Source organism: Phocoena phocoena, chromosome 1 (assembly GCF_963924675.1).
Source record: "Phocoena phocoena chromosome 1, mPhoPho1.1, whole genome shotgun sequence".
Taxonomy (NCBI): Eukaryota; Metazoa; Chordata; class Mammalia; order Artiodactyla; family Phocoenidae; genus Phocoena; species Phocoena phocoena.
In genome coordinates, this window is record NC_089219.1 from 139,235,522 (window position 1) to 139,259,665 (window position 24,144).

A 24,144-nucleotide genomic window follows, 5' to 3' on the forward strand; every position below is an offset into this window, starting at 1 on the left:
AAGAGGCTAAGGTTTTAATTTTCTTTTTTAATACTCTTTGGTCTTCCCTATGGGCATTTCTTTTTGTCTTCTTCAGATGGCCTGCATTCATTAAATTAGTAGATAGGATTTTAAGGTGTGGTTCTTTCCCAGAGGTATTTTCTTACTGGGAGTTGAGAGAAATTCTTGAAGATTAATAAGATTTCTGGGGGCTTCCCTGGTGGCGCAGTGGTTGAGAGTCCGCCTGCCGATGCAGGGGACACGGGTTCGTGCCCTGGTCCGGGAAGATCCCACATGCCGCCGAGCGGCTGGGCCTGTGAGCCATGGCCGTTCAGCCTGCGTGTCCGGAGCCTGTGCTCCACAACGGGAGAGGCCACAACAGTGAGAAGCCCGCGTACCACAAAAAAAAAAAAGATTTCTGTTAGTAAATATTAGGAGAGTGGAGGAGAGCTAGCTAGCTCTGACTACCATTCTCTGTCACCTCACTGTCTCCCAAACTAGAAGTTTCTTCTCTTAAATCTTGGACTGCAATGCTTCCTGACCGTTCTGGAGGAGGCTCAGTGACGCCTTCTTAGAAATGAATGAATAAATTCACACTTGGTGAACTGTTTGAGAAAGGCTGCTGACCCTTAGTCTGAGAAATCTTGAGCAACAGGAGACCTGAGTTTAATGTCAATTTGTATCTGTCTCACTATTTGAAGAGAATAAATTACTTACTTGATTCAACCACTTAGCTCCACACCTGAAGTGTAGTAATGAGGAGAACATGGGCCAGCTTCATATACATCGTGTCCTTCAGTAATGCAATTGACAAAGCATTCTCATCAAAATAGAAACACATTAAGTACCTACTGTACACATGATTGGGAAACAATCAGAATATGTAGGTTAAATATTACAATAAATTAGTGCTTGTTAAGGTTTCATGGAACAGGTGAGATGTGTATTATTATAAAAAGGGAGGAGGTTTACTATGTATTAATTATTAGGCTACCAAAGCTCTGGGTAAATTTGATAGCAATGTTAAGAGTAGCTTCTCGGCAAGTACTTGGTGCCAGGTTGAAAACTGGTCACTCTGTTTACTTGGGCAGAAATGTGGTTATATTAGGCTGCTTTTAGTGATAAATGGTTTTTAAAAAGTTTCAACCTTCTGGAATCTGACTCACAATGTCCTGATATTGTGTGCTTTTCTGTATTCTGTGTCATGGATAAAGAATCTATCTTTCAGCACTGAATAAGAATAAATTTGTGTATGCGGTCAGATTTATGAGTATTACAAAGACTAGATAAACTATTATTTAAAAAAATAATTTTATGCTGCAGTAGTTCTAAATTATTAGTTTTAGCTTGATATAAGGGCAGAGGGCAAAAAATAAATTGACGTTCATCAAGTACCAGTGTTGTATGTCAGGCACTCATATAGTCAGTCACCTATATTATCATTAAAGTTCACAGGAAGCCTGTAATAGGTAATGTTTCCATTTTGGTCAAGGAAGAAACTGAACTTCAGAGACTGAGATGGCAGAATTCGGATGCACACTCAGGTCTCCTAGCTTATGGTCTTTCAATAAAATCACTTTGGCATAAACTGAAAAATTTAAGATTATGTAGGATTAAACAAAATGAAACAGCTTCTCATCTATAATTTCTTTTGGTTTAGATGTAATCTTTATCTGCAGGGGGGAAAAGGTGAATAATATTGCAGAAAGGTACTTGTATTCTACAAATCTGTTGATGGGTTCTAGTAGAAAGAGATGAGATTAGAAAATGTACATTAAGCAATATGTAAATTGGGGGTCATAATTCTTCTGAATCCTATTGATTTTTTAACGGTATTTTCAAGATGGGCATCAATGTTTTACAATCTGTAAAATTAAATGTTACTATTCTATCTAGTTTGTAGGGACACTAAAGCTATTGAAGAACCTTGAAGCATTATTAGGAAAGCTGCTATAAAATATAAAGATGGCTTATATGTCTGACCTTCATCTGTGCACTTAAAGCACTTTGTTCTTACCTTAATTTTTGCACCCATAATATTGCATCCAAATCACGTCTCTATTCTCTGGTATCTCTACCAGAAGGTGGGTTCCTCCAAGACAGGGACCATGTCTCTTCCATGGTAGTATCCATAATAACCTGGACAGTGTCTGAAACACAATAAATGCTCAGTAATGTTTATCAAACAAACAACACAACAAAAGGATTCATTTTTTCCAACCCCAGTTTCCTTATCTCCAAAATGAGAAGATACTAATAGTTTTCTAGATCATCAGGTGGGACATGATATATACTGTTGACTGGAGATATAAGGCACAGACATAAAAAGTGTTATTAGGATGATTACTAAGGGGGTGGTTATTTCACACAACATAAACTTTTATTCTGTTTAAGATCTTTTTAAAAAATCTAACCAATAAATTTCAGGAAGAAAATCTAAGGTATTTTAGGTAATATGTAGTCATAATCTCCATCCTTGGGCTCTCAGGGTTGAAGAAAAGCCGGATCCTAAACCAGAGATGAGAACAATCTTTCACTAGGTGGCTCTCTTTCCCATGAGTGGGCGGCCCCTCGGTGGGTGGAGGGACGACACGGGGCAATGTACAGCTGCAATCACCGCGTGTCACACTGCATCACAGTAGGCGCATGAAGCACGAGGGGCATAGTTCAGTTTCTATGTCGTTAATGATAATCTGTCCTTGGGATTTATTTCAAAGTAGCTTGTACTTTCATTTCTTCCAAACCTACCCATAGACGTTGGCCCAGTCTTTTAATAGGTGTGGTCTCAGAGAAGGATTTTGATAGCGCCTTTTCACCTAGCATGAAAGACAAAAGGAATCAGGCACCCCGACCGAGCCAAACCAAAATAGCCCATTAAAATTATTTTAACTGTCCAGTGAGGGCTGCATTCCTGGAGGGCTTTATACCGTTATACATCCTAAAGTACTTTGGGACAGCTGTTTAAACGCCTCCACAATACGAATGGAAAATATAATTTGTAAAATGTCAAATAATTCTTTCAAACCACTAACACGACGACTTCTCCAGCTACTTTTCACACACTCATTATTATTGAGCCTTTACGTTATTCTGCTTTTTTAGCCTCAAACATGAGACAAAATACACATAATTAACATTCAAAAAGATTTGTTCTAAGAATGAAAATCCTTTTCCTAGAAGCCTTTCAAGTATCTAGGTTTTTCTTGATACTATTTTACCCAATGTTTTCCTCTCCAACCCAAAAGATACATAGTGACAAGTTCTAAAATACTACAAACGCCTGAGAGGAGGAAGTTTGCAAAGGAGAAAGGAACTCGGAGGTCTGTTTTTGATAAGAAAGGGGGACTCACATTGGGGGGGTGCCTCTCAGAGGGATGGCGGTCGTGAGCATCTCGCCACGTCCCCTAAGTGCTGAAAAATCACTTGTTAGCCTTCCAAGATGAGTTCCCACTCTCACGCTGGCCTCCTCGCGGCAGGAGGTGGCTAGTGAAGGCCGCGTGGGGGGCTCGCAGGAGGCTAGGTCGCCGAGAGTGTGTGTGGGGTGGGGTTTGGGGGATTTCAGTAAGGGGTCGACCCGCCGGGGAAAGTCCTATGTCCCCGTCAGCAGAAAAGGGATCTCGGCAGTCGTGTGCCGTTCTCCTCCCTCAGGGACCCCGTCCTGGCGGGACCCCGCCTCCCAGTGCCGGGGGCGGTTGTGGGGAAACCCCTTGCCCGCCTCGCAGCCTAGCGCCGCCGCATCGCCTAGCCTGCTCCAGCCCGCCGCCCACCAGCCTTCAGGCCCAGCATCTTCTGCGTAGGCCCAGCCCTCCCCAAGCCCGGCACGGAGAGGAAAACTATGGAGGTGGTTCCCGCCCGCAGGCGGGTGGAAAAGCCCATGGTGAATGCCTCGGGGTCTCCCCCATTGCTGCGGGAAAGGGAAAGGGAGGAGAAAATGAACTTCTCCGCCCAGGAGAACTACCCGGATTCCCAACCAGGGGGAGGCCTTTAGATGGAAGGGAAGCCAGGGGGAACCCTGGGCACTTTCCGGGGAATCCACTCGCCAAGGGAGGGTCATTCTGTCTGCACACATTGGTTACTATGACAATACAACTACAGCCTCCAGTTGCCTTTGCAGCTGCTTATCCAATCCGATTGGTTTCTTTTCTCTTCATCCCTGGGCTCCACCCTATCCCCTCCAACAGCCTCCCTGCGTGCAGGGGGTGGGGCCACAGAAAAGAGGAGGGGGTCCTTAGCTTCACTCTAGGGCGCGAGGGCAGGCCCGAGACAAGGGACTGGCGGCCGGAACTGTAGGAGGAAGGGGCGTCGTTTCCGGTAGGGAAGAGTGGAGGAGTGGAAAAAGGAAGAGAGAAATCGGGTGGAGTGCAAAGACGGGGGAAGACTTTGAGTGTAACTCCCGGTTGATTGGAGCTCGATGTTCTCGGTGAGGCTGGGTTGGCCCCTTGCGCGGGAGAAGCTGGGTGGATTGGCCGGAAGCCGCCAATCGCCTCCAGTGGGCCGCTCAGCAGCCGCACAGGCGCCCCACCGCTAACTGATCCCAAGAGGGAGCGCAACAGAGCGGCGGAAATCACCCGGAGGGACCGGCGCCGCTGAAATCTCGCGAGAGAGACCCCACTTCCTTCCTCTGCTTCTCCCTCCTCTTTACCCCGCCCCTATCCCTTCTCCCTCCCCCTCCCCCCTCCCGGGTCGGAGTGTCCCTGAGCCCCACGGGCCGGAGAAGCAGCGAGAGCAGCTATCCCCGCTCCCTCCCCCTCGCCTCACTCACCCCCAACCCCCGCTGAGCGAGGAGGAGCCGGAGGAGAGGAAGATGGCGGCGGCCGCCAGCACCCGCGGTGCCGTGGGGCCGCTCCGAGGAGCCTGAGAGACCCACAGAGGCTTCGCGGGAAGACGCGGCGGCGGAGGATGAGCCTGCAGAGCGCGCAGTATCTCCGGTGAGTGACGAGGCCGGCCCGGTACGTAGCGGGGAGCGGGCCGAAGGTTGGGGCATGGAGCAACAGACACAGAGGTGGTATGTCCGGGGTGGCGGGGGAGTTGCTGTGTTCTCTCCTTCCTGGGCAGGGAGGCGGGGGCTGCGAGGATCAGCGGGAGGGGGCGGAGCAGGCACACACTTGGGTGCCTAGCCCCTGCGAGCAGGACTGAGTTCCAGCGGAGCCGGCTAGTCTCGGTGAGGAGAAGGAGGTTAGGGAAGCGTGAGAATGTGTGTGTGCGCGCGCCCCGGGTCGCGGGCTCTCTAGTGAGGGTTGGGGGGAGGCGGCGGCGACCCGGAGTGGAGGTGGGTGTGGAGGTGTCTGATCCCGGTGGCGGGGAAACGTGGTGTGTGGGATTGACTGGAGCGATGAATGGGGAGAAGACAAGGTGGAAGTCTGCACACCTGGGGTGTGTGTGGGGCCGGGGAGGGAGGACTAGAGGAGGGGGAGACCGCAGGAAGCTGGAGTTTGTTCTTCATTCTGGGGTTGGAAGTACTGAGGAATAATGTCATCTGTAGTTAGTTGGCGGAGTGCGGGTGGAGGGCATAAAGAAGGGAATGGGTGAGGAAGTGAGAAAAGAAGGAGGCACTACGGATGCGGTTGGGTTCCCCCGAAGAAACTGGGTTAGAATCAGTGCAGTCGGGAGATACCATTCTAAGAGTCGTGTGGATTCATTAGAGTGGTGTAAGGAACTTGTATGTCGAGGTAGAGTGACGTATGGGTGCAGAGTGAGAAAGTATGTGATGTGTATCTGGGGAGGGTTAAGGGGGCGATTGACACACATTGTAGGAGGAAGAAGATGCAGACACATTGGAACCAAGTACATGGTGGCGAGAGCGTATTGCACCAGCTATTGTGCAGCTAGGAAGGTTCCATGGATGCAGAATAAGAGCTTGGAGGTAGAGGTAAACGAGGGTCAAAATCTTGATGACAGAGAAAAATAAGATTGTCAGAGCCTGGGATTAATTGGGGAGTTGCCACTGCTTAGAAAAGGGGAAGGAAGATCCAGAAACGGGTCCTTTTTGTCTTTCAGTAGCAGAACTAAGAAGGGCAGGCTTATGGGAAAATGATTTTAAAAGTGGTTTCATACCTTGTGGAGGAGGGAATTGGACGGGGTAGAAGTCTGAAATGAGCAGAAAAGTCACTTTAGCTGTTTAGTGAAGTGAAACTATTGATATGTGAGTGGATCCCTGCATGTATGTTTCAAGAGAAGGTTTGTAGTTAGGTGATACATGAGGGTAGCTATTCTGCTTTTGAAAGTAGTAATCGTTTTATTAAGCAGTGTGTGTAGAGGAGGGAATGATGAGATCTTTCAAGTATGGTGGAATGCCTGAGTTTAATAACACACATCATGTATGCTCAATAACTGTACAGTGGGTAGTTGGAATGATACCTGTATATCGAAGTCCTTTTTCTCCTTTATTATCCCTTTGTTGTTTAACATATCAGATAAGCTTAATAAATACAACTGTGGCAAAGATGTATGATAGATGCTATAGAGAGGAGATATGGAAACTATCAGGACAGTCCTTAATTTTAGGGAATTTGCAGATTAGTATATATTAGGAAAGTAAAATATGGTAAGGATCATGAAAGATGCCAGTTTTATAAGAGTCCAAAGGCAAGAGATTACCTGAGCAATTGAGATGAATCAGGAAAATTTCCTTTGTTTATTTTCTCATTCATACACATGATTCATCAGTCATTTTGTTGATCACCTATATGGGAGGCATTATAATAACTTCTGAGAGTAGAACAGTGAGAACTCCACCCTCCTCTTGCAGAGTTTACAGTTTGTTAGGCTTCAAGGAGAAAATGGCACTTAAAATGGACCTTAAGGATAAACAGTATTGTGAGAAGTGTGTATTGAGAAGGAGGAATCCAAATGTAAGGAAACTGAGCAGAGATATATGGAAAGGAGGGTTGGGTGCTGGGGGAGGTATTCAGTCCAGTTAAACAAGAATGTAAGGTGATGGAAAAACTTAAGAGTTTCATATCTTATTAAGTTTGACCCCCTTCTTTTTACAGATGAAGAAAGTATAGCCCAAAGAAGTTAAAATTGTTGAGGATCATATAGTTGGTTTGTGGAAGCTCTAACTCAAATGTAGGTCTTCTAACTCCAGATCAGCTATACTGTGTGACATCCATTCTTTTCACAGGTATGGCTTGAGAGCTTACTGTATTCTAGGCACTGAGGATTCAGTGGTGAACCAAAGAGTGAACATGGGAAAGTATTTTCTAATAGAAGGATACAACAAATGAACATATGAACAGATAAATATGTTTACCAGGTGGTGACAAAGTACTAGGAAGAAAAATAAAGCAAGATAGGGATGTGCTGTTTTTTATAAACAAGCGTGGTCAGGGAAAGCCTATTTGAATCAGGTGCCCATATTTGAGAGTATCTTGAATATTATGGTCTGTAGTTTATGGTTAAAATGGGTGGACAGTGGAGAATCTGAGATGATTTGTTTAGAAGGGAAATCACATGTTCATGGCTATGTATTAGGAAGATGAATCTGTGTAGTGGGCAGTTAAGGGTTAGAAATAAGGTGGTAGCAGTGGGACTGGAAAGGTATAATGAAAAGCAGATTGGGAGAGTGGTGGTATTTTTTTTTTTTTTTGAGTGGTGGTATTTTTAATGGGAAGATCAGTTGGCTTTGAGAGGCTTCTGTGTTAATGTATCTTATGTTTTTAAAGTTAGCATGGTAAGGAAGACTTACCCTTAGGTTGCGGAATCAGTAGTAGACACCTTGAGATGAATTTAGTTCATTGAAGGAGGGAGAAAAGAATAAGAATGAACACAATGTTTAGCCTAAATTTTCCAGCTAAAGTTGAATAGGCAAAACTGAACAGGCATAGGACGTGGAATCACTTAAAAATTCCTGAGAGCCAGTCTTTTCTCAATCTTGTTCATCTATCCTAAGTAAATAAAGCAAGTCTTAGGGCTAATAGTAGTCTGAGGCTAATGGGAAGAGATAATAAAGTAAGGCTTGCACCAGCCAGAATTTCCCTCTTTCTCTTCTTTAGATAATCATTCCAGTAAGTGCTGTGAATAACTAGTGGTTACCAGTGGGCGTGGAGTATAGGGGTGGAAGAGTGGGAGGTACAAACTATTGGGTGTAAGACAGGCTCAAGGATGTATTATACAACATGGGGAATATAGCCAATATTTTGTAATTACTGTAAGTGGAAAGTAACCTTTAAAAATTGTATTAAAAAATAAAGTCTGCTGTGAGAGACTAGAGACTACGTTCAGGGAAGCATTATGTTCACTTTCTTTTCTTTGATGCATATGGAACCGTTGGTTTTTATAGACAACCCAGGGAGAATGCTGGGTATTGCTGAGTGAGCGTGGTTGGGGGTATGGCAGTTTTTCTCTGTGGCTTTCACTTTAGGAAGAGCTTTGTTGTCTACCTTTGTCAGCGGTGCACAACCATGACTGGGCAATTTTTAGACTGCACAGCTACAGATCTTCCCTCATGTAGATGAAAATTAGTTTTGTCTCAGCTGAATTAATTTCTTAGAGTAAATGAGCTGGGGTGTCTGGTGTTGAAATGGTGGGGTGGTAAGATGGCAGTTTCAAAAGAGTGAGAAATGAGGATGTGCAGTAAGAAGCATCAGTAAGACAAAGAAAGAGGGAATTCAACAGCAAGGGGACTGAATTGGTCTTGACTTGTAGAAGTAGAGCATAGATGAAAGGAGAGGAAACCTATCCTCTGGATGGGTGATGTTCTGGGCAAGAAAGGATGATGAAATTTTTTTTTGCTAGAAGGGAAGTGTCATTTTTTGAAATAGGAGACCCAATAAGACTCCTATCCAAATGATTAAGTTGAGAATACTTTCTTGTATTTTATAAAAATAAGAAATGGTCTTAAATTTGGGGCTTCTAGACTGTATAACATTGGAAATTTAATACTCGGATTGAAGAAAATTTCAGTGTTTTCTCTTTTGATTTATGATAAAATGGAAAGATTTGTAAAGACTTGGACATCTTTGTTGAGTAAAAGAATAGGGTGTATTGAATATAGTTCATTTGAGAAGGGTGGAAGAAGGGTGAGAATAGGCCATAGAGAAGATAGTAGGTGAGGTATAATTTCATGCTTTAAGAGAATAGCACTTGAAAGAATAGAAATATGGAAATTAACATGTCGAAGTTGGAAAAATGGGTGGGGGAAGTATTGAAGTACCATACAGGAAAGGTATCATTGAAGTTGTTTTGGAAGATGAGATAGTGGAATAATCATAGCCATAGGGGATATCAAACAGGTCAAATCTGATGGTACAAGGTGGCACCGGTGCCACTGAATGACATCTGCTGTGACTGTGGGAGGCAACTGTTCATACTCCCCTCCCTCTTTCCTCTAGTGTTCTCTTCTTTTTATCTTTAATTTCTTTTTATGCTGAAGGTTTTCCTGTGGGATCCACTTGAAGTTGATCCCTGGCGTTAGACCACTGACAGGAAAGGCCTACAAATTGTCTGTTTTGTTAGAAATTTTTTGCATGATACCTCTATGGGTGGAGAGGTGCATTCCAGTTGCACATTTCTTTGTCAGAAACTTTGTTACCAGAAGTAGAAGTAATATAACATCCACAAGGTTGTTTTTCTGAGACAGCAGAAAAATGGCTGTCATTTAAGTACTAATTAAAATATCCAGTATATTGTAAGATAAAATATGTCACTGTAAATCTTGAGACAGAGGGAGGTAAAGGGAGGGGATGAGACTGGATAAATTAACAAGCAGAGTCTTATTCTAGCCTGGGGAGGCGAACAAGGTCATGGGATCATTTGGGAGAAATAAATATACTAAATAGGGTGGGCTCCAGGTTCTGGAAGAATCTGGTAATGCTGGACTGGATATTCACTGTTGCTAGAAGCTTCAAGAAGTCCTATAGCACACACTGATATTAATTCACATGGTTGAGAAGTCGCCCCCTGACCCATCCAGCCCCTTCCCACTCCCATGCCCAGGATTTAAAATAGCTTTGGTCCCAGAAAATCAGCCAAACATGGCCGATTTACCAAACATGGGAAAATTGTTTGAAAAAAAAATGACCCTCTCTTGAGGCTTTATAAGTCTATTTTTTGTTATAATAATGTTAATAGCATTTTACCTGCTTGGATATTAACAGGCTAAATTATTTTAGCAGTTAATTTCTGCCTCCCTTGTGGTTTCGGTTGGATTCAAAATGTATACTTCCTGTCCTAGCCTGTGTTTCGTTGCTTTCTAACAGCTGCTATGTTTTACCTTCATGGTAGATGAAGCATTTGCTGAGTTTTTGTTTTGTCTTGTAAGATATGTTATAATAAGATATGGACCCACTAGTGTAGCAAGTTTGTCATGAGGCAATTTTGGGGTGAAGGGGAGTTCAGCCTTGAAAAGGGATAGTTTGTTTTATGGTGGAGAAATACCATTTGCAGCCTCCAACTACATCTCTAAACGTGGCTAGCCTTTCAGACTTTTGTTATTGGTGGCATGCATGAGTACCTGAAAGTTTAGGTGGGTTTGTTTAACTGATTGATCTTTTTCAGAGAATACACTATTAAGCAGATATCTTTTGGATGGTGGATTGTTCATCTGTAGGTGGGTATTTTGGCAGATGGTCATCACATATTGCCATTTAAGTTTTGTAATCAAGCTATATTTTAATTTAGTTGCTGAATTGTTGTGGATAGACTTAACAGTGATCTAGGAGGTTACATATAACTAAGAAGGGCTAATCAACAGTTACAGAAAAATACAGGGATGGCATTTTGGCAAACATGTCACATGGTAAGTGAGAACTTGTAACCAACTCCTTTCTTGTTAACATGTAAGTGGAGCTGCTTAGGCAGGTTGTTTTCACCTTCCCTGAGACCCAGTTTTTAAGTCAGTGGAAAGAGTAGGTGACTACGTTAAGAAAACTTTAGGAATCTCAGGTAGACTAAGTAACAGTGTTGTTCAGGGTTTGTGCTAGATAATTCCTTGTTGCAGGGTGCAATCCTGTGCGTCGCAGGTTGTTTAACAGCATCCCTGGCCTCTACCCACTAGATGCCAGTATCATTCTCCCCAATTTGTGACAACCAAAAATGTTTCCACATGTTGCCAGAAGTTCCCTGTGGGTGCAGATTCACTTAGATTCATGTTTTTTTCTTCTCCTTAAAGCCACAGATTATTTCCAAGGCTTCTCTTAGCAGTTTTCTCTTAGGTAGTAGTAGGCTAGTTACTATGTTTAGACTTCACCCATAGAAACTTGTACAAGTTTTAAATATATTTTTTTAAAAGTTGTGTTTTATTTTACTGGCAGTTATTGAGCACTTACTATATGCAGAGCACAAATATAGGGGCTTTGCCTATGGGAAACTCAAAGATACTAGAGAAAGACATTTAAGTAACTGTAATAGTGGATGAACTGGTAAGTGATATGATAGAGAAACAGGTACTGTGTAAGTTTAGGGAAAAAGAACTTTATTCCAACGGAGTTGAGGTGAGGAAGGTATCTTGGAGGAGGTGAGATTTTATCTGGGTTTTGAAATATGGATGGGAGTTTTAAAAAGTGGATTATTGGGTAAATTGACATTTCAGGCATCTCATGGCTCCTTTATTCCAAATACATTTTTAAAAATTTTATTCACTCCCATTTAATATATGACATTAGAATTCAGGCCAGGCCTTTCTAAGTTTTTCTTGCATAAGATTGGTTATGGACAGAGAACTAGAGATATGTGAAGTGGTAGTTCCTGAAGACTTGATGGCTGGTATAGGTCTCGAAAAGGGAAAAACAGTTTGGCTAGTTGAGTCCTGCAGAATGCCTTTCTTTACCTCTGCTCTTGCTTATATATTATTCCTCCAGAACCTTATTTCAGATGTGCTGTCTCTCTTCTTTTAGTCTTTTTAATTATTCCGTTTACTAGTCTTCTCTTTTGTGGACCAATATCAGCCTTCTGTTAAAAATTCTTTCCTGTTCCCGTTTTCCTTTTAAGCTCTGTCCGTCCTTACCTTTCCTTTATGGCTAACAATTTCAAGTGTGCCCTGTACTGTGTTTTCCCTTTTTTTTTTTTTTTTTTTTTGCGGTACGCGGGCCTCTCACTGTTGTGGCCTCTCCCGTTGCGGAGCACAGGCTCCGGACGTGCAGGCTCAGTGGCCATGGCTCACGGGCCCAGCCGCTCCGTGGCATGTGGGATCTTCCCGGACCGGGGCAGGAACCTGCGTCCCCTGCATCGGCAGGAGGACTCTCAACCACTGCGCCACCAGGGAAGCCCATGATTTCTTTATCTTTAAATTGAACATTGATCTCATAAAATTGTGGTCAGCCTTTAAAAAAAGTTCACATATGTTTACTAAATTCCGGTTCTCCTTCAGACTCTACCACCTGTCGCCCCCCCACACACCCCCGCCAATTAATTTTGCATTGCTTCTATTTACAAGCATTTGTATGTGGCTTTCCCTCACTTCAGCTCCTTAGTTTGGCATTCTTGGCCTTCCATAAAATGACCCTCGTCTATCTCTGTCACATGATATCTCCTTACCTCTTGAAAAGAGTCAACTGCCCTAGCTAGAGAAACCTACTCATTGTCTTCTAAACATGGTTTATCCACTCCTGCTTTAATCTGTCTTCCAAGGCCATTTCCCCTGCAGGAGGTACTATCCTCCACTCTCTTAAGTTTCACCTTCTGTGGGAAAATTTCATGTCCACCCGGGTGATTTCTGCAGTCATTGACTTTCTGTAGCATTTCCTGTCTCTCAGTCATTTGGTACTTATAATTTCTTAAATTTGTAGTGACCTCTTTTTTTTATATAAGTGAATTATCTCTGCAGCTAGACTGAGTATGATAGAGATCATGTCTCAGCAACTTTTAAATGCGTAATGTACATAATGGGTGTTGAATAGAGTTTTCATGCTTTGTTTCATTTTTGCAAAACATTTATGGAATACTTACAAATGCCAGTGCTAGGCTCTAAGAACATAAAGGCAAATGAACTGGTTTATGTTTCTTAGGCTAGTGGTCTCCTGAGGGAGATGTTGCACAGATATTTCAATATACAATTGGCCCTCTGTATCTGCAGGTTCCACATTCGTGGATACAACCAACTGGATGGAAAATATTGGGGAAAAAATTTTCAGAAAGTTCAAAAAGCAAAACTTGAATTTGCCAAGTGCAGGCACCTGTGTACGTAGCATTTACATTTTATTTACAGCTATTTACATAGCATTTACATTGGATTAGGTATTATAAGTAATCTAAAGATGCTTTAAAGTATACAGGAGGATGGGGAGGATGTACAAAGGCTATATGCAAGTACTATACCATTTTATATAAGGGACTTGAGCATTTGGGGATCAATCCCCTGCTGATACCAAGGGGTAGCTGTAATGTGGTAAATACCAAGGTAAATGTTTTCAAAGGATGCCATGAGTATATTGAGGGAGGTGGAACTTTTACTGCCTGGGAGTTCAGAGATAGCTTCTGGAGTTGAACTCATGAGTTCAGTCTTACAGGATGAGTAGGGTTAGTCAGGTAAAGAAAGAAGAGAAGCTTTACCGGCAGCATCCGACGGCAGGATGTCTCACAGGAAGTTCTCCACTCCCAGGCATGGGTCCCTGGGCTTTCTGCCTCGGAAGCACAGCAGCTGGCATCACGGGAAGGTGAAGAGCTTCCCCAAGGATGACTCTTCCAAGCCCGTGCACCTCACAGCCTTCCTCGGCTACAAGGCTGGCATGACCCACATTGTGAGGGAGGTCGATAGGCCAGGGTCCAAGGTGAACAAGAAGGAAGTTGTGGAGGCTGTGACCATCGTGGAGACGCCACCCATGGTCATTGTGGGCTACGTGGAAACACCTCGAGGCCTCCGGACCTTTAAGACCATCTTTGCTGAGCATATCAGTGATGAATGCAAAACGCGCTTCTATAAGAACTGGCATAAATCTAAGAAGAAGGCCTTCACCAAATACTGCAAGAAGTGGCAGGATGTAGATGGCAAGAAGCAGCTGGAGAGGGACTTCAGCAGCATGAAGAAGTACTGCCAGGTCATTCGTGTCATTGCCCACACCCAGATGCGCCTGCTTCCTCTATGCTAGAAGAAGGCCCACCTCATGGAGATCCAGCTGAACGGAGGCACTGAGGCTGAAAAACTGGACTGGGCCCGAGAGAGGCTAGAGCAGCAGGTCCCTGTGAACCAAGTGTTTGGGCAGGATGAGATGATTGATGTCATTGGGGTGACCAAGGGCAAAGGCTACAAAGGGGTCACCAGCCGTTGGCACACCAAGAAGCTGCCCCGTAAGACCCACCGAGGGCTGCACAAGGTTGCCTGTATTGGGGCGTGGCATCCTGCACGGGTGGCCTTCTCTGTGGCTCAGGCTGGGCAGAAAGGCTACCATCACCACACCGAGATCAACAAGAAGATCTACAAGATTGGCCAGGGCTACCTCATCAAGGATGGCAAACTGATCAAGAACAATGCCTTTACTGATTACGATCTGTCTGACAAGAGCATCAACCCTCTGGGTGGCTTTGTCCACTACGGTGAAGTGACCAATGACTTTGTCATGCTCAAAGGCTGCGTGGTGGGAACCAAGAAGCAAGTGCTCACCCTTGGCAAGTCCTTGCTGGTGCAGACCAAACGGCGGGCCCTAGAGAAGATTGACCTTAAGTTTATTGACACCACCTCCAAATTTGGCCATGGCTGCTTCCAGACTGTGGAGGAGAAGAAAGCATTCATGGGACCACTTAAGAAGGACCAAATTGCAAAGGAAAAAGGGGCCTAATGTCAGAACAGATTATACAGCTGGTAGAATCCAATAAAGTTATTTTCCAGTGGGGGGAAAAAAAAAGAAGGGAAGAATGTAGCAGGCAGAATGAGTAAATGCTTGGGGACTGTGTGTTGGAGGAACTCTAAATCTCGTTCTGCATTTCCTTTGGGAGTCTAAGGTTCTCTTTCAATAAACCTTTCATTAGTCTTACGGGAATAATTTATACTTAAATGGCTGATGTTTGTTGTATATATTTCTACTAGAATATGAAGAGATGAGAAATTTATGTAATGCCTCCAGTATTTCCTTTAAGATACATAAATATTTAAATTTCCTTTCCATGTTTTTGACAGTAGCCTCATCTTAGGCAAAAATTAGTTGTTTGGAACATTACTAAATTATTATGGGGGGAGTTTTAATGAATACATGAAAATTCTGAAAATAACTGAGTTTATAGACTTATTTTATAGAATCCCTCACCTGTTGAGATCAAACATGGAAGGCGGAGGTGCGGAAAGGAGTTCTGTAGCATTGGGGGATGAGATCAGAACATTAAGTGAAGTCTCTTTGGATTTAACTTTTTCAAATCTGCCATAAAGAAAAAAAACCGTTGTAGACCCTTTTTGATCATTAACATTTTGTTCCCACAGTTCTTGATGGCAATTTTCCCTTCTGTAGTGTCTGTCTTAAGTGAGAAGCATGATTCTGAAATCTATTATATTTAAAGAATTGCTGTATTGATGCATTAATATCCTCAGTCTATTTCCAAAAACTCCATGGGTTCACTGACCATGTTGAGTCCTTTTTCCATCCCTCCTCTTCCCAAAGCCCTACTATTTCAGTGCTGTATTAGTTGGAATATAGTATATTAGAATGTGTTTTACTAATACTGCTTCTTAGAAAGGTCATGAATTATTATTTAGTTCTTCACCAGGCAACAACTAACCAAATTTTCTTTGAGATACTGTGTGGTGATGAGGTATAAGATAATCAGAGTAAAATGGAATTGGAAGATGGTATTCAAAGAAAAGATGAGTTAGAGGTATACTTACTTGAAAATTTTTTTATTGCTGGTGGGAAAAGATAAAAAGCATAGTGCTAAGAGAACCACCACAGGATGAATTTGAATATAAAAAGTATCTTAGGGCATCTGCAAAATTTTGTACTTCTGCGCACATACAGTTTGTGTAGATATTTTAAAGTGAAAATTTTGTGTTTTAATATCTAAAATACATATTTCTCAAATTCTGCTTAGTTTAGGGAATTCCCTGGCGGTCCAGTGGTTAGGACTCTGTGCTCTCACTGCCGAGGGCCTGGGTTCAGTCCCTGCTCAGAGAACTAAGATCCCACAAGCCACACAGCGTGGCCCAAAAAAAAAAAAAAATTCTGCTTAGTTTAGATAACTGAAATAATAATATTATTTGTCTAAAATAATCATTAGTTTTGCTTTGCTTCTCCATGAAAAAAGGTCAGAATATTAAGAAGCACAACTCAGGCATATTGCCTCAGGTTAAGGCATATTGGTCATAGATTCTGAAAATGTTAACATGTTTGTCACTTGCTAATTAAAAATATGTTAATTAATTTAAAAATATGTTAATTAGGTTGTCTGTAAACCAATACAGGGTTTTTTTTTGGCTTCCTATGAAAACGACATAATGTAGTGAGTTGAATGAGCAAAGCCTTTGAATTAAGATTGGCCTAATTTGTATTTAGGTTGTCCTGAGTTCAGATCCCAGCTCTGCTGTGTTACCTTAAACCTCTCTAGTTTTAGCTCTTTGCTCTGTACTTTCCTGTTTATAAAATGACAATGATAGAAGTATTGGGAGAATTACATGGGAAGATGTATATATAAAACCCACCATGGTTCTAGGTGGGTAAAGAGCCTAATTTATGCATTGTTTTCATTTTCTGCATTTCTGAATATGAATATATACCTTAAAACTTGTAGTCTTTGAGTTGGTTGGCAGCAATTGTGCCTTAAATGGGTAGAAGGTAGTTGACAGGTCTTAACTCTGTTTATTCCTCAAGAGTATCATCTTACATTTTACTAGTGCTTTATACTTTTCAGAATGCTTTTATATAATTGTCTTCTTAAGTTCTTCTATCCAATAACCTTACATAACTGGATTGGCATTTTGTAGAGAAGGAAAATGAGTACCTCATTAGTGGCAGAGTTGGCATTGGCCTTAATCTGCTCCCTCCTTGTCCACTGTACACACTTGGGCAGTGCTTTTAAAAATGAAAAATTTTCCCTTTTGGTATCTGTTTGCCATTGATGCTGTCAAGTGGTATAATATGTATATATAATTCAGATGATTCACGATTAGTGTTTGCAGATTAATATATTAGAAAACATATTTCTTAAAAATTACTTTAGTTTTTAAAAATTTCACGTGTAATATAGATCTGGTTCTTGCCACTTCTGCATCCAGGAAAGTAATACATACTTGTTTTAAACAAAACAAAACCCAGAAAAATTTAGAAGTGATCATATAACAGTGAAAGAGAGTGCTAATTATTGCTGGGACATCAGGCATAAATCTGGACTGTTCCAGGCACACAGGAACTTATAGTCACCCTACCATCCAGGGTTGTGTAGCCTTTCAGTTATTTTTTTATATGTATATTAGCATTCGCATACTTGTATAAACATATGTATGTATATAGTTTTAACAACTGAGATTGTTCTCATTTATATAGTTTGTAATCTTTCTTTTGTCACTTGACATTTTATCAAAGACATGTTCATAATTATATATCTAAAGCATCATTGGAAACATCAGCATGCTGAAAATTACAGGAGTACTGTAATTTTCTAAACTGAATTCCTAACAATGAAAATGTGTGTTGTTACCAATACTTTATTATTATTAAAAAATGCTGTAATGAACATCCTGGTACACACATATTCTTGTGCATGCTTATTTGAATGACAAGATATGCACATTTCAAAATATTTTATTAAGCGTGGTAGGCAGAATAACACGCCTCCCAAAAGACGTCTACATCCTGATCCCCAGAACTTATAAATATATTATGTTACATGGCAAGGGGAAAGAAATTAAGGTTGCTAATCAGCTGACCTTAAAATAAAGAGATTATCATGGATTTTTTGGTGGGCCCAGTGTAATCACAAGAATCCTTTAACTGTGGAAGAAGGAGGCAGAAGAATCAGAACCAGAGAGACATGACTTCCCTGGTGGCACAGCGGTTAAGAATCTGCCTGCCAATACAGGGGACATGGGTTCAAGCCCTGGTCCGGGAAGATCCCACATGCTGCGGAGCAACTAAGCCTGTGTGCCACAACTACTGAGCTTGTGCTCTAGAGCCTGAGAGCCATGACTGCTGAGCACACGTGCCACAGCTACTGAAACCCATGCACCTAGAGCCCATGCTCCACAACAAGGGAAGCCACCGCAGTGAGAAGCACACGCACCGCAACGAAGAGTAGCCCCGGCTCGCCTCAACTAGAGAAAGCCCGCGTGCAGCAACGAAGACCCAAAGCAGCCAAAAAATAAGTAAATAAATAAATTTAAAAGAAAAGAAAAGAACCACAGAGGATAACATCCTGTTGGAATGGAAGGGGGTCACAAGCCAAAGAATGCAGGTAGTCTCAATAACAAGGAAAATGCAAAAACTAGGTTTCTTCCCTAGAGCCTCCAGAAAGCAGCGCAGCCATGGTGATACCTTGATTTTTACCGAGACTCACTCAGGCTTCTGATTTTCAGACCTGTAAGAGAATAAAATTTGTGTTGTTTTAAGCCACTAAATTAGTGGTAATCTGTTACAGCAGCAATGGGGAAATAATGCCTGGTAGATGTTGCCAGAAAGTTTGTACTGTTTATTCTGGCCCTAGCAGTGTTTGAAAAGTACCTGTTTCTGTACATCCTCATCAGTACTGAAGGTCTCATGATCTCACATTTTTTTTGAAGCAGATTCCTTGATGTCTTGTATTACACACAGACAAGTCTATCCAATACTCTAGCATTTCCCAGAGTGTATTCCGCTGAACATGGGAAATTCATATATGTTAGGGTTCTCAGTATATCCAAGGCAAAATAAATTTCAAAATACGGGGTTAGACTGAATTCTTTATTTAAGACTTCTCATAGTTTGTAACATGCTAATGTGTATTATGAACCTCCAAGAGGGAGATAGAGGTTGGTGTTTCCAAAGCTATGTCACAGCTCATAGAACTGATGTTTTCTTAGAACACTCTTTAAAATGCAGCTCTCCTTTTTCTCTTCTTTTCTCTCTTAATCTTTCTCTTTAATATATTAACCTTTATGTATGTCCATATTATATCTTAGACTTCATTCTTCAGAATTCTTCTACCTCTAAAGTCTTCTTACATTCAACCATTCCATTTTGACCACAGCCTGATCCGCATTAATCCAGCTGCTTCTCTGTTCAGGACTTCCAGTGTAGATTCCAAATTTTTCGCTATTAGTCACTTCCTACTCTTTTCTTTTCTTCCTCCTCCTGTTTTTGCTCTTCTGCCCATTTTTTGATATATTACTTTAACCTGTCTTACCAGTATCCTCAGTCCTCTTGTCCTCCCAGATCACTTGTCTAGGAAAATCTGCTCTGAATGATTCTGAAAATATGCTGCTTTGGGTATTATGGATAGCCTCACTGGAAAAAAAATCTTACAGACTGCCCAGTTGTTTAAATGCAGTCTTCCACTTCAATATCTGTTAGTTGATTTTCCCCCCAGTTTTGCCCATTTCTTTACACTAGTTAAACTTTTGCTGTTTTATTGAAGTTTTACTGTCTTAGCAAATGGTCTTTATTTGAACATAAAAATAAAAACCTTTTGGTGGGACTGATCTGCTTCCTGTTCCTTCCTCTACTAGTCCTTGCCTCTGTCGCTCTTAGAAAAGAAAAGTTTCTCATCTTCCTTATTAAGGTGGTTTTCTTTGTTTTTGCTCTGGATCTCGTAGACTTTTTTTTTTTTTTTTTTTTTTAATTTACTTTTGGCTGCATTGGGTCTTCATTTCTGATCATGGGCTTTCTTTAGCTGTGGCGAGCTGGGGCTACTCTTCGTTGCGTGTGCGGGCTTCTTATTGCGGTCTTGCTGTGGAGCATGGGCTCTAGGTGTGCGGGCTTCGGTAGTTGTGGCTCACAGGCTCTAGAGCGCAGGCTCAGTAGTTGTGGAGCATGGGCTTAGTTGCTCCACTGGCATGTGGGATCTTCCCGCAGCAGCGCTCGAACCTGTGTCCCCTGCATTGGCAGGTGGATTCTTAACCACTGCGCCACCAGGGAAGCCCACAGACTTTTTTTATGTTCAACCTTTTCCCTCCTTAATTGGAGCTTTGTCATAAACATTTGAGCAAGCTTCCCTTAACCTGTCCTTCCCTAGCATTTGTTCTATATTTATCTTCCCCATTTATCACCTTATAAACATGGTCTATACTGACTCCCTCAACCCATTGTTCTCTGGTTTCTACCCCTACCTTTCCACTGAAACTATACTCGGTCAGGTCACCAAAGGTTTCTGTTTTTAACTCCAAAGACTCTTTTTTTAATTGAGGACAGGGACTGTTTTGCTAACACTTGTATCCCTAAGGCCTCTGCAGTGCCTGATGCATAGTGGAATCTTTGCATATATTTGATGAATATTCATTCAAAGCATGTATGAATGTATTTCAGTTTACTAATGTCTGTTATGACTCTTTGCTCTGGCCTTGTTTTTGTCTTCATGTGTTTCCTTGGTTTGTTTTGTTTTGTTTTGTTTTCTAACTCTATTTGAATTTGGTACTTTTTCTATTTGTCTTTTTCTTGTTATGTTCAGGATAATTCTTATATCGAAAGCTGTTATCTCTCATGGGATTTACCTTGTCAGTGTGTTACTTTGCTTTCAAAAGTGAAGCTATATTATCAGAAAGTTTAGCCTGATACTCCAAATATGAGCATTAGCCAAGCACAGCACTTAAAGGTATAGTGATTTAAGAGTAAGGCCTTTACTTTCTGGCAGCCCTGAGTTTGAAAACGGGGTGTATAATCTTGGGTAAGTTATCTAACCTTTTGATTCCAGTTTCCTCAGTGTTAGAATGGAAATAATATGTTTCCTAGGGTTTGAGAAGGAATAAATTAGATAACAGAGTAAAAGTTCTTAGCATGGTGCCTTATACCTGGTTAAAAAAAGAAGCAGTAGGACTTCCCTGGTGGCGCACCGGTTAAGAATCCGCCTGCCAATGCAGGGGACACAGGTTCGAGCCCTGGACCAGGAAGATCCCACATGCCGCGGAGCAGCTAAGCTGGTGCGCCACAACTACTGAGCCTGCGCTCTAGAGCCCGCGAGCCACAACTACTGAGTCTGTGTGCCACAACTACTGAAGCCCACATGCCTAGAGCCCGTGCTCTGCAACAAGAGAAGCCACCACAAGGAGAAGCTTGCACACCGCAATGAAGAGTAGCCCCCGCTCGCCGCAACGAGAGAAAGCCTGTGTGCAGCAACAAAGACCCAACGCAGCCAAAAATTAAATAAATAAATTTTTAAAAAACAGAAGAAGAAAGTTACATTTACTTACATGTTTATTATTTCTGACACTCCTCATCTCTTTGTGTAGTTCCAGGTTTCCATCTGGTACCATTTTCTAACAGCCTCAAGAGCTTGTTTTTAATATTTCTTATGGTATTGATCTACTGGCATCAAATTTTCTCAGCTTTTGTGTTTCTAAAAATATCTGTTTCACCTTCAGTTTTAAAGGATATTTTTGCTGGATATAAAATTATAGATTGATAGGATTTGGGGTTTGTTCTTTTTTTTTCTTTCACTAGTTTAAAGATATTATTCCATTATCTTCTGGCTTGCATTTTTTCTGATAAGAATTTTGCCATTATTCTTATCTTTATATTTTTCTCTGCCTGCTCTTAAGATTTTCTCTTTATCATTGCTTTTCAGCCATTTGATTACAGTGCCTTTGTATGGTTTTCTTTTGTGCTCAAATGCTCAAAGTTTATTGAGCTTCTTAGATATCTGGGTTTATAACTTTCATCAGATTTGGAAAATATTCCATCATTAACTTTTCAGATATTTTTTTGTGTAATTGATATGAGCCAGATATGTTATAAACTCTTAATTTCTTTGGATCTGTTGCCTAAGTCAGCTGGTAATTTGATTTTGTTAATATGCTATAGAATTGTATGTTATTTACTGTACATTTTGCAACTAAAGAGGTTTTTTTTTTTCTTCTTGTTTAGCAAAAAAGAACTTAAAAAGTGGGTTTTGTGTGATGTTGGAATCACAGTGAGGCTAGGCTATATTTTTTTAGGCTATAATTGTTGAAAATTGAGGTCTGTATTGCATCATGGAATAATGAATAAATGAAGTTTAGGTTCTGGAATTCTGATACACCTGGATTTGAACCCCACTATCTTTGTGATTTGGGGCAAATTTCCTAAAATCTCTGAGCCTTTGTTTATTTATTTATTTATAAAATTGGAAAAATAGTAGTTACCTCAGGTTGCTATGAAAATTAAATCGATAATGGTTTATGTAATCCACTTGTCGATTACCTAGGTCCCCAGTGATTATTAGTTTTCTTTATATATTCACTTTAAATTTTATTCTTTCATTCAGGGACCTTTTAAACATTTATAATATTTAACCAAACCCCTATGGCATTCATGAGACTATACTAATGAGCTTGGGTTTTGTCATGAGGTATTTTCTCCTAGTCTTTTTCACTGAAGTACAACTAAAGTCACATGCTTTGGAAGTATGGAGCCAAAGTCCACATAGACCTCCTGCATGTTTGAAATTTCTCTTAAGACTGGTGTTTTATTGTTAAAAATTACGAATAACTTTGTCTTCTATTCTAGAATTGATTAATGTGCATTCTTAGCTTCAGTATCCTCATTTTAGAATGAGGATAATAACACTTACATCTTAGGATTGTTGGGAAGAGTAATAATACCTATAATGATAATAATGACAATAGTAGCTAACAGTTTTGAGGGCTTATTTAACAAGAAACAATCCTAGGTGTTTTATTTCTGTTACCTCATTTAATCCTCAAAACATCTCAATGAAGAAGGTACTTTTATTATCTCCTTCTTACTCCTGACAAAACTGGGGCATAGAGAAGCAGTTTTCCTAAGGTTATACAGCTAATAAGTGGCAGAGCATCGTTAGAACCCAGGCAGTCTGAATATAAGGTACTTTACTACATTTTATATTCCCATTCTGTGGGATCAGGTGTATAGAACATTTAGCATAGAATCTGCTACATAATAATTTTAAATGTAAGCAGTTATCAGTATTCAATAATAATTAATTTATTTTGTCCAGATCTTTGAGTTAACTTGATGTCTCTAAGAAATTGTGTTATGTCTTTCCTGTGGCTTGAGTTATTCCCGGCATGCCGTTGAGTGCAGCGTGATACCCAAGCCCATGCCTTTAACCACTACTTTCTACTGCTTCCTCTTTCCTTGTTGGTCTGTGTCCACATTAGAATTTAAATCTGGTAGGAACTATAATCTGTTTTGTTCATCATTGTATACTTCGTCCTTAACACCGTATCTAGTACATAGAAATGACCAAATCATTGTTCAGTGAGTGAATGAAGATCTAAAACCTGCCGTTTTCAGCTGGTCTTAGAATGTAAGCATTATTTATACCATCTATAATTGTGGTTTAATTACTTTACATGTTTTTCCTTCCATAAGCAGTCCAGTTTGGACCAACCATCTGCTCCTGTGTTCTACAGGGCACTCTCACCTTGGTGCTGCAAGAGCCCTGCTGGGTAACTGGTTTCTGTCTTATAGAGATCACTCAGCTTGCAGGCAGGGAGGGAGATTAGAATAACACTTTGATCCCAAACTAGAATTTTAGAAATATACAAAACAGAATTTTTAAATGTGTATTCCAAAGAAACTAAATATAAAAAGGAAAAAAAGCTTTGATATTTTCCCTTTGCCTTTGACATTAGATCATTTTAAATAAAGAGAAAATTTAACTTTCTTCAAGGGGGTTCTCTGTTATTGTGGGTTAACTCATATTTTCCTCCTCTCCTCTATCTAGAATGTCTTAAACCATTCTACCTTATGAGAAATTGGATGTTCTTGCAGATAGTCATTGTGGGAGAAAACGTTTCATTTAAGTCCCAGATGAGGACCGGAAACTTGAAATCAGAGGAGCATCTGAAATCAAGTAATATTAGGTAGGATGAAAATTACAAGGGATTTCTACATGTTTGTATTCCTTTTAGAGATATATGTTAAAGTATTCATATACTATGAACACTAGTACAAGAATTAGAAGCTTTCTGAAGCATTTGATATTGGCCAGGATGGGGGGAGGGGAGTGCTAATGGTTTGGGGTTTTTTGTTTGTTTTTTAAACTTATGTAGCTTCATAAGAACTTTGGCATGTTTACTTTGTCATGAGCGTTTATATCTTATAGTCCAAGGAAAAATTTTAAACATTTAAATTTAAGAAATGTTTATGTTTATATATGTGG

At 41.0% G+C, this 24,144-nt stretch overlaps 2 protein-coding genes across 6 annotated transcripts in view; both read left to right on the forward strand.

The window, feature by feature from the left end:
* Positions 1-4,732: 4,732 nt before the first annotated feature.
* Positions 4,733-24,144, forward strand: part of SMG7 (SMG7 nonsense mediated mRNA decay factor) — a 68,048-nt gene continuing 48,636 nt past the window's right edge. For 4 of the 5 annotated variants that reach the window (XM_065887445.1, XM_065887462.1, XM_065887452.1 and 1 more), the window contains exon 1: positions 23,730-23,845. In XM_065887445.1, the coding sequence (XP_065743517.1) occupies positions 23,730-23,845 (116 nt within the window). Of the gene's footprint in view, positions 4,908-23,729; positions 23,846-24,144 lie in introns of those variants that run through there. The other variant, XM_065887470.1, reaches the window with a different exon arrangement.
* Positions 13,488-14,690, forward strand: LOC136128091 (large ribosomal subunit protein uL3-like). Its single transcript, XM_065883790.1, has 2 exons — positions 13,488-13,862; positions 14,010-14,690. The coding sequence occupies exons 1-2, from the start codon at positions 13,488-13,490 to the stop codon at positions 14,688-14,690; spliced, it is 1,056 nt and encodes a 351-aa protein (XP_065739862.1).

Excerpts from the sequence above, each read along its gene's own strand:
- LOC136128091 (XM_065883790.1), top strand. The coding sequence starts at position 13,488 with ATGTCTCACAGGAAGTTCTCCACTCCCAGGCATGGGTCCCTGGGCTTT. Across the intron at positions 13,863-14,009 it reads GGCATAAATCTAAGAAGAAG|GCCCACCTCATGGAGATCCA; the intron begins GCCTTCACCAAA and ends TGCTAGAAGAAG.